Raw genomic sequence first — 14,592 nt, forward strand, 5'->3', positions numbered from 1 at the left:
TATTGGAGATATGATGTGCCCCAACCTCTCCACCAAATTTCGTGGCTAGAGCACATTCGATGCTACATCAAGTCAACACTCCCTCTTAGTGAGGATTGTGCTCTAACAATACTCCTCACCAGCATCGATACCTATGCTGATGCTAGGCCTTAATGCCCAACATCCTCTACGCTGTTGCATCCTGTACTGCTGCCCATGGTTTTGCCACTACCACTGCTGCATCTGTACGATAACTCCCTCTGTATCTGTGCTGCTGCTCGTCCTTTGTCCCAACACTTCATCCGCACTGCACCTCCTCTCATCATGCTGCATTGTGTTGCCCACTGCTGCACTGCAACTTTGTTTCTGAGAAGTAAGTAAATGATCTCTCAACTTGACCTCCCTGTTGGGCTGAAGACCCTCCTAATGTTGAAGCTCCCTCTGCTGCTGATAAGTGCTCCCTCTCTGACCTCTGCGCTGCTGCAACAAGTCCCTGCATCTCGCACCGTTGCACACCTCTCTGTGCCATCCTGCACTGGTGGAACACTCCTGTGCCTCTCGCACTGCTGCGGCTTGCTAGCCTCACTCTGTCTCCAGACTCCTGCACTGTAGCTGTCTCTGTCGCTTCATCCGCATCCGTCTCTACTCGACTCAGCCAGTCCTGCTACTCCTCTTCTGGGCTCTTGTAGCAAGGTCTAATCCAAGAGGCTGGGTGCCTCGAGGATCCTGCCCCTCATCGCCTGTAGTCCGCTTGACTACAACTCGATGTCTCCCCACTTCCGCTCAAGTGGTGCATGTGTACTCATGGCACAGTCATCGTCAGCCAAAACTTCCTTCGCTGCTCGTGCTGGCGCTGCCTTAGTCTTGGAAGACTCTCCCTTACTCCTCTTCCTCGGACATTGGGTCGCATAATGACCCAACTCCCCACAGTGGAAGCACTTGATCTTGGAGAGATCCTTCTTCTTCGTCTTTTCCTGCTTTCCCTCAGATGCTAGGGCAACATCTTACTCCTCTTGCTTGACTTTGATACCCTTGCTGCTGCTACCTGTCTTCTACCGTCGTCTGATCTCTTCCTTGTGAAGAGCCGCCCACATCTCATCCCAAGGGGGAAGTGTCGCTCTGCCCAGTATATTGTGGACAAATACCTCCCAGTCTTCTGAGACTGCATTCAGGGGTGTCCTCACCATCAACTCCTGATCCGGCATGGCTTCTATAGCAGTCAAATGATCTTGAATCTCGTTTAGTTCTCCGAGGATGGTGTCGATCGGTTCTCCCTTCTTCATCTGATACGACCTCAACTGATTCTCAAGTAACATTCTTCTCTGCACAGAAGTATGTTGGTACAACTTCTTGAGGACCTCCCACATCTCATATGCCGTTTCCTTCTCGGCAATGTGTGGTACTACATGGTCCTTGACTCCGTCAAGGATAATGTTCTTAGCCTCTGCCATCGCCTCCTCGTGCTTGTCATTATCATTGGGGTTGATTGGGATAGCTATTACATTTAAGACGAAGTTCTTGACACGATCCCTGTCAAGTACGTATAAGATTCTGTCCTTCCAGACTGCGAAGTTCAACTCTCTGTCAAGTCTATTGTGGTCTCTTATTCCATGTAGTGCCGTGATGCTCCTCTACTTCCCTCTTGGAAGTTCTCTGTTCGACTCCTCTGAGTCTCTACTTCCTGTCTGGAAGTTCTCTTTTGGACTCCCTCTGAGTCCTGATTTCCCTCTTGGAAATCCTTCTGCCGCTGTCTAAATGCTCCCTACTCTGATTGTCTTGTGCGACCGCGCCATTGATGCGGGTTCCTCGGCTAGAAACCCTCGGTAGCAACTCCTCTGACCTTGCTTTGTCGGGTACTGTTCTGACTACGGTACCTCAACGATGCAATATTCCCACAGCCTTCTAAACCCGAGCAACCTGAAGGTGAGAGCTCCTAGGCTTTGCGCAATCCAAGCACCGACAACCCAACCTCCTCAGCCAACTGCGTCAGCCTTCCCATCTACTATGTGGCTCTGCTTGATGCTCCCTTTGCCTTCCTTCGCTTCTTCGCTACCTCTTCCCAACTCACCTTTGATGATGCAGTCACTGCATCACCCTTCCCTTGTTGCTACTCTGTTAGAAACAACTTCTGTGACATCGAGACCGCTTCGTGGAGCTCATCAGAGCAGAGTAGAGCAGAGCTGAGCAGTGCAAGGCACTGATGGCATAGATAGTACAGTCAGACAGATGGATTAGCGGATGGAGTTCTCTCTAGTTGAGAGGGAGTGTTAAATTGGCAACTAGGGACAAACTCCGTGTGGGTCATCTTATTTATGGCAGTTGATATTTTTCTTGGATCCCTCTCATCGAGAGGTGTAGGATTGATCTAAAGATCATCCGATTTCGATAAGTATTCATGGAGATATGAATTTATTTGTGTTATAAGACAATTCGTCAAGGTCGGCCAAAAAACAAATAAACCCCACAGGTGCTCAACGTTTTAGTATAAAAGGAGATGACTTGAGAGTCATTTCTCACACACACTTCTATCTTGATTTCCCTCCACTTGTCTTAGGTTTTAGTGGAAGGGAAATCTAGGAGTGGAAGTCCTAAACGTTGGAGGAAAGAATACTAAGGGAATTGCCATAGAGGAGATGCCCTAGCCCTAGACGCTGTCAAAGAATAAGTCAAAAACGTTGTCAAGAAAACATGCCCTAGCCGCAGTCTTGCAGGAATCTTATCACAACTAAGAGAGGCCCTAACGCTGTCCAAAAGGCAACCCTAGATGCAGTCTAAGAGAGGCCCTAATGTTGTCCAAAAGGCAACCCTAGACGTAATATAAGAGCAGCCCTAAACGCTGTCCAAAAGGCAGCCCTATGAGCAATTTAAGAGAAGCCCTAAACGAAGTCTAAAGGGAAACCCTAAATGCTATCTAAAGGCAACCCTAATGCAGTCTAAAGGGAGCCCTAACGCTAAGCTATGGTGCCCTAGATGCAGGTCTAATACGGTTGAAAAGGTGGACTGTAGGTGACCCTCAAAATAGGGACATCATGAGAGTTTGAGGACTCAAACATGCCCATGACAACAATGCTAATAATTGGGACAACAACAAGACATGGTGCTACAATAGCAATTGGGATAGCAACAAGACATGGTGCTGCAATAGCAATTGGGATAGCAACAAGACATGGTGTTGCAATAGCAATTGGGACAACAATGACTATGACAGGACAACAACATACTATGATGGAACAACAATGACATTGATGGGACAACAGTGTACTATGGTGGGACAACAACATATCATGATGGGACAACAATGACATTGATGGGACAACAACATACTATGATGGGACAACAACATACTATCATGGGACAACAATGACATTGATGGGACAAAAACATACTATGATGGGACAACAACATATTATGATGGGACAACAACGAAAACAATGGGACAACAAGCTAACATGGAATGGCTATGTGACTAATAGTGGGAGAACAATATGCCACATAGGACAGTAGTAGCTAGCATGGTGCAACAATGGCACATGGGATAGCAGTGCATCATAAGGTGGAACAGTATGATGTGTATAGTATGGTCATGAGGTCTAGCACTGTGATGATGGGTGCAACATGGTGCAGCACGGTAAGGTGCTGCATGATGACGAGATGCAACACAATGATAGGTGAAGGAGTCAACTTGGAGAATCAGTTGAAGTCACATATCTTCAACTGATCTCATGTATCATCTTCTTAGAGATGATCTATGCTCTTACCTAGATAAGTCAAAATGTTGACTTCTATTGTAAATGTACTGTCTCTCTCTCTCTCTCTCTCTCTCTCTGTTGAACTATTGAAGAACATATAAGAAGAATTGATCAAGGGTTTACCCACATTGGGGTTTGTCCTAAAATTAACATTTGCCCATCAAATAAGCCAACATGAGTTGAGGGTGAGCTGACATGTCCTTTGATGCAATTTCATTATTCCATCTTGAAGCTGACTTGAAGGAGAGTCTTTGCTTGGTCCTGGAGGGCCTTCTTATTCATTTAATGACATACAAAAATGTAACATGCCCAAGAAGGGTCCTTCATACATGACATTGACTCAATTTGACTTTTATGACTCAATGACATAACCTAAGGTTCACAATGGGAACCTCAACTAAAATAAAATTCCTTGTTCATGAAACCTATGATTCAAGTACTACAAAAATAATTTTATTTTCTTCTTTTCATCAATTACATAGAATCAGAATTACAGATGTCATTATGAATACCAAGCCTAGTTACACTTTTCAACACTTCCATTTAACTAGGGAGGTATTCATAATGATACTTGGTCATTCTCAATCTGAGGAGGTCAGGATGCCCAGAAAAGGAGGGGAAGGCCAAGAGCAAGGAGGGAGGTTGTAAGAAGAGAACGCAGGTCGAGGAAGAAGGAGGGGTCGAAAAAGAGGAGGCTGAGAATGAAGAAGGGAGGCCGAGAAGGAGGCTGGAGAGGGCCAATGTAGGGCCCCAAGGCCCTAAAATATTTTCCCATGATCTTTTTGCAATTTCTCTTCAACCTGCAAACAAAATCGAGATGCCATCCAAGGGTTAGATTTCTCTCCAGAATCCACGAAAATCACCTAGAATCTTTAGATATGTTCCCGCACAAGCGAAAAATAGAAATCCCCAAAGCATGTATATACAAAAATATGAAATACCCAAAACCCCAATGAATTAGAAATTTGATTTTTACAAATCTACAATAATATTTTACAAATCTAGTAGATCTGCTAGCTAGATTTAAACAAATTTTGCACAAATCTAGAAATAATTTGAAATTTTAAAGAGGCACAAGCTGAAGTACAACCCTGCAAATACAATATTTTATAAGATAACTTCAGAAATTAAAAAAGACATTGGGATCTTTAAATTATATAAACTGAGAGTCAGTGGTCCAGCTGAGGACTTCCTCAAATGCCCAAATCCTGAATGATAACTTCTGCACACTTAGATCTGGTTGTTAGATTAATAGAGATTGAAAATTGATCAAGAAATAGAGATACTTGCTACTTCTATCAAATAAAAATGATATTTTAGAAACCCATAAATCTATGCAAGATACCTGTACACAGATCAATCCTGAAAGGCTATTATCTAGCAAATACAAATAAAAAAGACAGAGTTTTAAGAGCAATATTACCACATAAGTCCGAAAGAGGAACACCATTGTCTCAAACCCTAAAGTGTTTGCATTTTATTAACTAGGAAGAAAGTTACAAGAGCTTTCTCAGAGCAAGTACATGATTCAGAAATCGGATTCAAATAATGAAGAGAGGCATCTGATTTATAGAAAAATTCTCCAACGGCTAATTGGCTTGATCCTTGTCAAAGCAATCTCAACTGTTGATGAAGATCAAATGATCTTTTAATCATCACTATTGAAATAAAGTTACATTTTGAGGAAATTTGGATTTCACTTTTAATTCCCTTTTAATTAATTCAAAAATGATTATTTTGAGTTAATTGCGACAAAAAATTGACTTTGACTTAACTACTATGGCCCAAGGGTTCAAAATATCTTGAAATTTACAATATTCTCTTGGTCGGGGACCTGCAAAAATTAAAAACTTTAAAATCCACGAATTTTAGATGTTGGAGAATTTAATTTTTCCTAGGACCTAAATTAATTAAATTTCTGGCTTTAACATTTTAAATTATTTTAGCCAGAAAATTTATTTAATTGACTGACGAGGGATTATTAATTTTTATGACCCTCTAATATGTTAGCATTAAAGCTAAAATATTATTTACATGAAATATTACATTTCTAACCCATGCAGGGGGAGCAATCGTTTGTTATAGACCCTCAATAATTACCCATTTCTGTGCCACAAAATATGATATAGTAGATCAAGTGATTTGTAATAAAATAATTTAACGAAATAGTTAGAATTATTCCCAATTGACTTTTACAGAGACTTGATAGATAACATTAGGATTCATTGAAAATCCCGGTGACAAAATCCAGCCTAGCTTTGGGGTGAGGTTGGAGTGAAAACATCTGTTGATCGTATGTGTTTAGAAACACACATGAATTAGTGAGACTAGAAACCTCCTAGGATAGAAATCATCATCAGATTTTGTTCTTTTCCTAGGTTGTTACATACATTTGTCTTACCAGGACCATTTAAATTAAAAAATGCGGAATGGGTTTGCAAAACTCCAGTGTACATATAGTTGATAATGATGAATCTGTGGATCATCTTTGTTCGAACATGATGGTAATCCATGCGTGAAAAAATGTACAACTATGGGGTAGTTGACATGGAGTGGTCAATAGGCTAAATTTTTTGCTTCTAGGTCTTGCACAAGGGTTTTCTAGGTGAAATTACAGAGTAGAATTGGAGTGTGATTTGTGCCAGAGTGGGGCAGGAAATTTACATACATCCACATAGATAATTTGCTAAGAATTTTCAAAGCATTTGATGGTGTACTTAGAGTTGAAGTATAGTAGTGTTGCTGGGTGGGATGTAGAGCCAGGCATCTAGGAAATTCACACAAAATTGGGCAATTTCGGGTAGTCAGAACTAGCCCAAAACGTTTCTAGGTTTGGTTGGTTGGGGTTTGAGGAGCCCAGTCTTAATTTTGTGGAATTTTTGGAGCATATGTGAGACCTCGAATAACTGTTTGCCTCAAGCGACAACAACAATCAATCTCTGAGCGGAGCGAACAACCAAAGTGCCGATTTCAGCGTGGATATTTCCTCATATTCACCTGGGTTTTGCATGCTTGCTGTAACAAGCCTAGGTGCACTCATTCCGTCTCCTATTGTACACAGATTGACTTACAATTTGCAATAAAATGGTGCAGAATTGTTGTTCGTGCTCAATGGTGTTATAATCTGTCGTTGCATGTATGAAATTTTCAGTTGCATATTCCGTTTATTTGCTATGGCTTAGTTCATTTTCTTGGTATTCACTGTATTTCTCTAAGTAGAATATTACAAAAAAAGTGACTTTTTGATTCAATAAGTTAAGATATGGAAGAAGATTTTGTATAAGGTGAAGAAATGGCCCTCCTAGGCTCTCAATCTCAAGAAAATAGGCTCAATAGGCTTGCCACTCTCCAGCAAAAAACAAAAAAAATTGAATGTTAATTTGCAAGCCACAATTATCAGATCCTTGCAAAACCCACATTAGGCAGCCACAAAAACCTAGTAGGTAGGGCTTGAATAGGCTCACGACTCTCCAAATGGGTTTGAAAATTTAATTCTTTATGCCACAAGCTGACAAATCAGACAATAATTGAATTTATTAACCTCCAAACCCTAGTCCAGAGAGGTACAAAGATGGGGGTTTTAAATCATAGACAAAGGATGGATAAGGCTAAGGAAAATTTCAACTTTCTTCAAGCCAATCCACCTGCAACAAAAACAATTTAGTTTCGTAAGAATTAAAGTCGAAAAATATATGCAAGAAAAGAAGTTAGATAAAAACGGGTTAGATAATTTATAAAATATTTACAAATAATTTACAATATCTAGATCAAGGAATATGAGTACAACTACATTCATTGATAAGCCAATAACATGCTCTATATTAGCAGATCTATTAAATTAAGGCACTAGGAAGAGAATTGATGAATATTAATGATTTTTTTCCAAGCAATGACTAAGAAGCCCTTGCAAAACAAATATCATTAGATCAATCTTTTACCCACACACTATGGGTTCTTCAACTTCTATATCTTGGGAGTTGGCTGGTCCAACCAAACACTTCCCCTTACACCCAAGATCAGAATATTAGAGAGATCTGTAAACATTTAAGATCAAGTTGTTAGATTAATAGAGCTTAGATAACACAATAAATCTAATGATCTAGATATAATTTCTAGATCAATCGAATTTAAAATTCCGTTCTAAACCCAATGACTAATGCGAGATGCCTATGCAAATAGTTAATCCACAACTGGATTATGAAATAACAACTGTTTAAATTTAATCAGTAGAGCATTAGGAATAGTATTTGGAAAAATATTACCATAAAATATTGAAGAATGACACCATAGCTTTCACCTCGAAAGACTTTTACTTTATTGCTCAAAAATAAAAAAATACATAGAGCTTCGTTAGCCAAGATCTTTCCTTTTGATCCAAAGATCAAAGTTACAAATGAGGAGCTAAAAGCTTCCTTATATAGAAAAATGAAAGTTCTAGATCCCTCTCCAAGTGAAAACGGCTAGTTGCACAAATTTGACTTGATCCCGTCTAGTTGAATGCTTGATCCATGCTAAAATAATCTCGTCCCTTGACCCGTAGGAGGAAATTCGAATTCCTCTGAAAATGGCTTAGATTTTGGTCCAAAAGATATTTTTTTTCAGAAATTTTCTGCTCGAAAAACCCCCATTCGCTTAATAACTTTGGTCCACGAATTCAATTTTCCTCAAAAACTTGATTTTTCTTGGGAATAAATTCCCTTTGGACCAATTGAATTTTATGTGGGATTTTTCCTTGCTTAAATCAGGGAGATTATCCAACTTTTTTCCTTGATTCGTTCCTCAGGAAAGTGCGCAACCTTTTTTAATACTTTTCACTTGGAGAGAATTTTATTTTTCTCTCAATTTGATTTTTTGACCAATTACAACTAATTATTTTTCTTTTTTGGCTGGAAAATAAAAAAATATGACTCTAGAGGGGTTTAAACACATTCCCCCCCTTCCAAGTGTGTCTAAATGGAATTCTAGGTTATGAGGTCTAATTTTCATTACTCATACCACCTATAACTCCTATAGACAATACTCGTTACATCTTGACATCAAATATTATATGAAAATCTTGTTTAGAAATAGGAATTTTGACAATTAAAAATTGACCTCTAGACTCAACCAAATTTTGTGAAACTTTAGATATGATCTAGTATGATAATTGACATTGGCTCTATACACTTAGGACTTAAGACCTCACCATCAAGCCCCACTCTAGCTTTGGGGTATATTTGGGAGAAATGTAGGATTTTATAGGGTAAGTTCCTTAGATTGAACACCAAACGACACCGCTCATAAACATCAGTACACCAGTATTCTTGACGTGGTTAAATCCCTCAAAGAGGGAAACAGTCCACGACCTTAGCCAACGCGACCACTTTAGGCAATATTATTAGTAAAAGAAAGAAAATTTACATAAGCTTCTCTCATAAATGGTCTCAGACAAATGACCCTCCATTCTCTTTAAATAGAGATCATTTGTTGGAATTTCTAGGTCTGACACGTTAGAAACCCTTCATGTACTTTACTGATTTTTCCTACCTACTTGTTCTGTTAATTAACAAGTTATTTACTATGTGAATACTGGAAAGAAATACAAGTACATGCTTAACACATTACAAATTATCAACTGAAAGAAGTAGAAACAAGCACACAAGTGACACCATTGTTTTTGGACTAATGTCCCTAGAAAAACCCAATGCGGGAAAGCTGGTGCAACTATCTGAATGTTTGATTTATTAAGTAGTTTCAAAATACGATCTGGGTATCAAATATGGCTCACCCAACAGAGAAAAATCTCGACAGTAGTACCTCTCTGCTCGGAAGTAGATATTCCGACCAAAACCCTTGATAAACCCTCATGCAGCTGTATAGATCCAACCTGCCCCATGAAACCCTAGCGTAAGCCTCTAGGAGTTGCGTCAGCCTCTCTCTGGCTCAACGTTAGCCCATAGTCACTTTGTGTTGGCCCGTGTCAGCCTCTGGAGGCACTGCGTCAGTCCTCTGGCCCTTTGTGTCACCCACGCTGGCCCTCTGAGGCACTGCGCAGCTCCTGGTTGGCTCTGCGTGAACCCTTGGCTGCTTCTGCCTCCCTCTCTCCAACGACTGCGTTGATCCTCCCGTTGCTATCTTTGCCTCTCTGCTTCTGTATTCACTACCCCTCAGCTGCAACTTTGATCACTCTCTCAACTTTCTTAGCAAACCTAGCCCCAGAAAGTTGAAATATTGATATCTTGGTTTGTTCTCCAAGTGACCCTCAAGCCTCCTCTTATACTTTTCGCATTGACAAATCAACGACCGAGATTAAGTCCCTAATCAGCGACTAAGATTAGACCTTGCTTGATCCATGACTTTTGGACCTTTTTAACATAGTTTTATATTAATTCACATTAATATTTTGTTTTCCTTAAGTTTAGACTTAGGGACAACTTGTGAAAAACCCTTAGCAACAAGACGAGATTTCTGTTTATCAACTTTTCCATATGGTCCAAACTTGGTGCTGTAAACTCATTGGCTCTGATACCATGTAGGAATTTATAGGGTATGTTCCTTATATTGAGCACCAAAAGACACCGCTCACAACAGATCACAGATTAGTACACCAGTATTCTTGACGTAGTTAAAACCCTCAAAGTGGGAAACAGTCCATGACCTGAGCCAACGCGGCCACTTCAGGGAATATTATTAATAAAAAGAAAGAAAATTTACATAAGCTTCTTTCATAAACGGTATCAGACAAATGACCCTCCATGCTCTTCAAATAGAGATCATGGACCAATCGGGTGTTAAGCCACGGATGAAGTATCAGTAATACCAAGGAGAGAATGAACCGCCGGATCACTTCATGTCTAGAACATATCGTCACCGTCGGATTGTAAGTTACAAAAAGTACATACTAAAGAAACACACTTTACTTAACTATAGACTCGAGCAAGTTATGCTTAATTATTTGCTATGTTTCGGAATATCCTAACAAGAAAAACACAAGCAATTATTTCTAGATTGTAGTTAAAAAGCACAGATAATTAGCTGAGGAAAAACAACTCCCTAGAGTGGAACTCTTTAGCAAAAATCTTAAGCTTAGCCAGATGTGTTACATGACTTCGTACACATACTAGAACCACTTTTATAATGACACATAGAGATGTAGAATTTGGATTAGATGACTTTGACAAAACTGCTGAAGTATGATGATGATTTCTGAATGTCTGTTTGCTTGATCATGATGGAATGCCTTGAAATAGATGTACTCTGCTATACGGTAGTTGACACTTGGTGGCCAACAAAACCTTCAAGGAAACTCTGAGTGTGCCTGCCTTAAAATTAAATTCTCTCCTCACAATGAAAATCACTAGGGTTTTAAAATTGATACCCTAGTGATCCCCCTTACTCCAACAAGGCTATTCTCATTGAATTTAGCTGTAGAAGACCCCATCAAGCCCATTTAGGACAAGGCATTAATCATTAATATGATGATGAACCTCCTTATTTTTAAATTTCTCCTGTTGCTTTCTGTTTCCTATATATTCGGTGTTTTATGTGGAAAATTGCTAAAAAGTAAATTATATTTGGTGTTTCAAAGCTCATAAAGTAGGAAATCATATAAATGCATGTTGAACACTCCAATTTAAGGTTGACAGCATCCTTCATTTGCTGTTTATTCATGTGTTTAGTCATAAAACTCTATTGAAAACTGTAGATCTTTGGTATTTATTTGAAGGTCTTGCCCCTTTTCTTGATCATTTTTTGAAAGACATTGGGCTCCACCCTACAAATTAATCTTATTTGAACTTTTGAGAATCAGTTTGATAAGCCCCATATTAACTTGTGTTCCTATGGTAATGGTCTCCGATGATTTAAAGGTATGGGTGGAGTAAGTCCTTGTGAGTTAAACAATTACATCATGTAACAATATATTTCTAAATTTTTGGCACTTCTGCGATTTGTAGGTACTTGGAAATTTTTAAATTATAAGTTAGCGACCACCTGCTTGATTTTTATATTCCTAAATTTTAATATGCTTTTGAGGTTTTCAATTTATGTGGCTAAATTTTTATATTCAATAGAAAATGGAATTGTTGATTAAATTTAATCTCAAGCATTCCTCTCATTCGCTCTTTAGATCTCAGATTTTGGATTAGCAAAACTTGTTGGAAAATCCGGTGAAGGGGAATCATCAGTTGCTCGAGTTGTTGGAACATTTGGTTATTTGGCTCCAGAGTAAGCGTAATCTAAACTGACTGACTGCCTTTCTATGTGATTCACACATATAGTTTAAGCTATCACTAATGTGTTGATAGGAGTTAGAATCTGAGACAGCTCACATGTAATGCTGGCCTATTGGTTGGCAGATATTTACATGATGGTCAGGCAACAACCAAAAGTGATGTATATGCCTTTGGTGTGGTGCTGTTTGAACTTATATCAGCAAGAGAGGCTGTAACGAGAAGTAAAGGTGTAGTGCCCAATACACCAGAAAGCCGTACACTAGTTTCTATTGTAAGTATCTATTGCAAGGTTTTAATTCTTTGCCTTGACAGTTCATTACAAATAATAATTCTCTCGGTGAAAACCAATTCTCTTTCAAGGCCCAAGGGAAATGTGCCTAATTGGAAATATTACTGAATTCTTACGTGTGACAAACCTACATATGGGATATTTATATTTCTGTTCCCCATCTTGTGCATTTTTGTTTTCTTCGTCTCTCTTTAGCTGCTTATCAAGTTTCGAGTCTTCTGTTATTGATTTTTACAAGTGCCAACCTTTTCCTAAAGTAATGTGGGACTCATGCTACAAATTAAATCACATATATGTTAAATTTGAGTGCTAATTTTCTACACATGGGAATAGTATACTAGAGACATCTGATTAAATTTAAATCTTTGGGACAAAGAAGGGAGAAATTTAGAATCCAAATCCATAAAAATTTCAAGAATAATACAATTAACATACCCTAGTTACAGAAGTGTTAAATTCCCCATTCAAAAAGGGCAAGAAGAAGTATATCTAATGGACATTGCACAACCTATAGTAAATCTCCAAAACCAAAGAAAATGAAGGAAAATCTAGTTGGGAATATGGACATGGTAGATTGGAGTAGATCCCTGCAACACAAATGCTTAGTTGATGGTATTGAAAATTATAGGTTTCCCCTTGTTTGCTTGATGAAAAATGGTCACAGTAGCTTCAGAGCTTAATCCCCCTTAACAAAATTCACCAAATGAACTTGAAAACCCTGAACCAGTGCTCTAAACCATGTCTTAAAACAGCAGGCTGATAATTAGTTCACATTGTAATAATTTCGAACGGGCAAATTATTGTGATAATTAATGGTGATAATATTGCCAACTTTTGGTTTTCTTGACATTATTGTGATAATTCCATCATATTGGTGATAAGTGCAACACCGCTACAAAGTTACAAACATAACAATGCAATTTACTTTTGAGACTGATGAAGTATTTGTTGATTTAATAGACCACTGATAAAAATATAGTTTGTTAGTTTTTGGTAGCAGCAGACAAGTGTTCTAGTCTCTATGGTGTCTAAGAGGCTAAGGAACACAAGATATCCAAAACCCAGAAAAGGTTTTGCAAGAAACGCCTGAAACACCTCAATTAGATTAATTGACCATAATTAAAAATTTCCATAAGTCGAACTTAGGAAAATTGGTTAATTAAATCAGATTAGTTGAGGGAAATTGATTTTTCTCTAGAGACTACTGGAAAAGTGAATTGATGGAGTCAAGTTGATTTTAGCCATCGATTGTGATTAGATCATGGTCGTTGGTTGCCCAACAAAAGATTATAAGAGCAAGTCGTTGGGGTTTGGAGAAGATACGCAAGAAGTTCAACCAGTTCGACTTACCCAATTGCAGTGATTCAGCAAGGGTGCAGTTGAATTAGAGGGAGACATCGAGTAGTGAGGTTTCATTAGAGATTTGGGAGGAGGATTCCATAGTTTTTGCAGTGTTCAAGTGACGGGAAAGGGAGGCCATATTCAGCTAGTGCGAGTGGCCAGTTTACCTAGTGTGTGTAGAAAGGGTAGTATTTCCACTTCTAGTTGTTGGAAGAATTGCCGGAGGAGGTGCAAATAGCTTCAGGAGGCAATTTTACTTTTAGGGAGTCATTCCTAGAGGCTATGCAAATTTTCTAGAGTAGGCAGTGCACATTTCTAGGCAGCAGTGCAAGTACTCGGGAAGAGTGCGAGTTTGCTGGAGAGGCCAGTTTTATATACAAAGGAGACTTTGTGTCTCTAGACTAATTTGCCAGTGGAGATTATTATCTGCTAGAGCTTTGCCACCTTCAAGCAAGGATATCATTGTACTTTCAAATCGCTGAAGATTAATAAAAATTCCAAGGATGATTGTCCAAAAAATGTTGGTGCCCACTTTTATGTGTGCATTATTTTCTTAGTTCTAGTATTTAATTTTGTGAAGAATTGTAGTAGTGAATTTTTGTTATTTACCGTAATTTCAGAAGACAATTAAATTGCACAAGTTAGGAGATAAATATCCAGTTACGGCATTCGTGAAAATTTCACATGGTATTAGAGCTGATTTAGCGCAGAGGGTTTTGCAGGAGTAGGTCAATGTAGAGCTTGGAAGAGAAAGCACATGGGATTTTATAACCCAATTTATTAATTTCTCCAATGTATTTGAGTTAGTAGATTTTCTAGAGATGACCGTAGTAGGATTGAGAAATGAGACAGGTTGGATGGAGCCTCCAACATTGGCATCTGGAAGGCCAGGATGTTGTTTCTATTGGACGAGCATGGTCTAAAGGAATGTGCTAAAGAAGTTATTATTGTACCAACATATCCCATAGTTCCACGAATACAGGAGGGACAAAGCCAAGGCTAGGAGGATGATCCTCGATTG

At 38.9% G+C, this 14,592-nt stretch overlaps 1 protein-coding gene across 3 annotated transcripts in view; it reads left to right on the top strand.

Annotated features, from left to right (window-relative positions):
- Positions 1-14,592, top strand: part of LOC149259359 (lysM domain receptor-like kinase 3) — a 247,618-nt gene that overhangs the window by 167,875 nt on the left and 65,151 nt on the right. For all 3 annotated transcript variants that reach the window (XR_016257464.1, XM_089418184.1, XM_089418194.1), the window contains 2 exons: positions 11,836-11,933; positions 12,065-12,212. Coding sequence is in view for 2 of the 3 variants with exons in the window: in XM_089418184.1 (XP_089274310.1) it covers positions 11,836-11,933; positions 12,065-12,212 (246 nt within the window). In the remaining variant the exon portion in view is untranslated. The remainder of the gene's footprint in view (positions 1-11,835; positions 11,934-12,064; positions 12,213-14,592) is intronic.

This window comes from Pinus tabuliformis, chromosome 6 (assembly GCF_031772625.1).
Source record: "Pinus tabuliformis cultivar Carrire ecotype Pingquan chromosome 6, CPIR1, whole genome shotgun sequence".
Lineage (NCBI taxonomy): Eukaryota > Viridiplantae > Streptophyta > Pinopsida > Pinales > Pinaceae > Pinus > Pinus tabuliformis.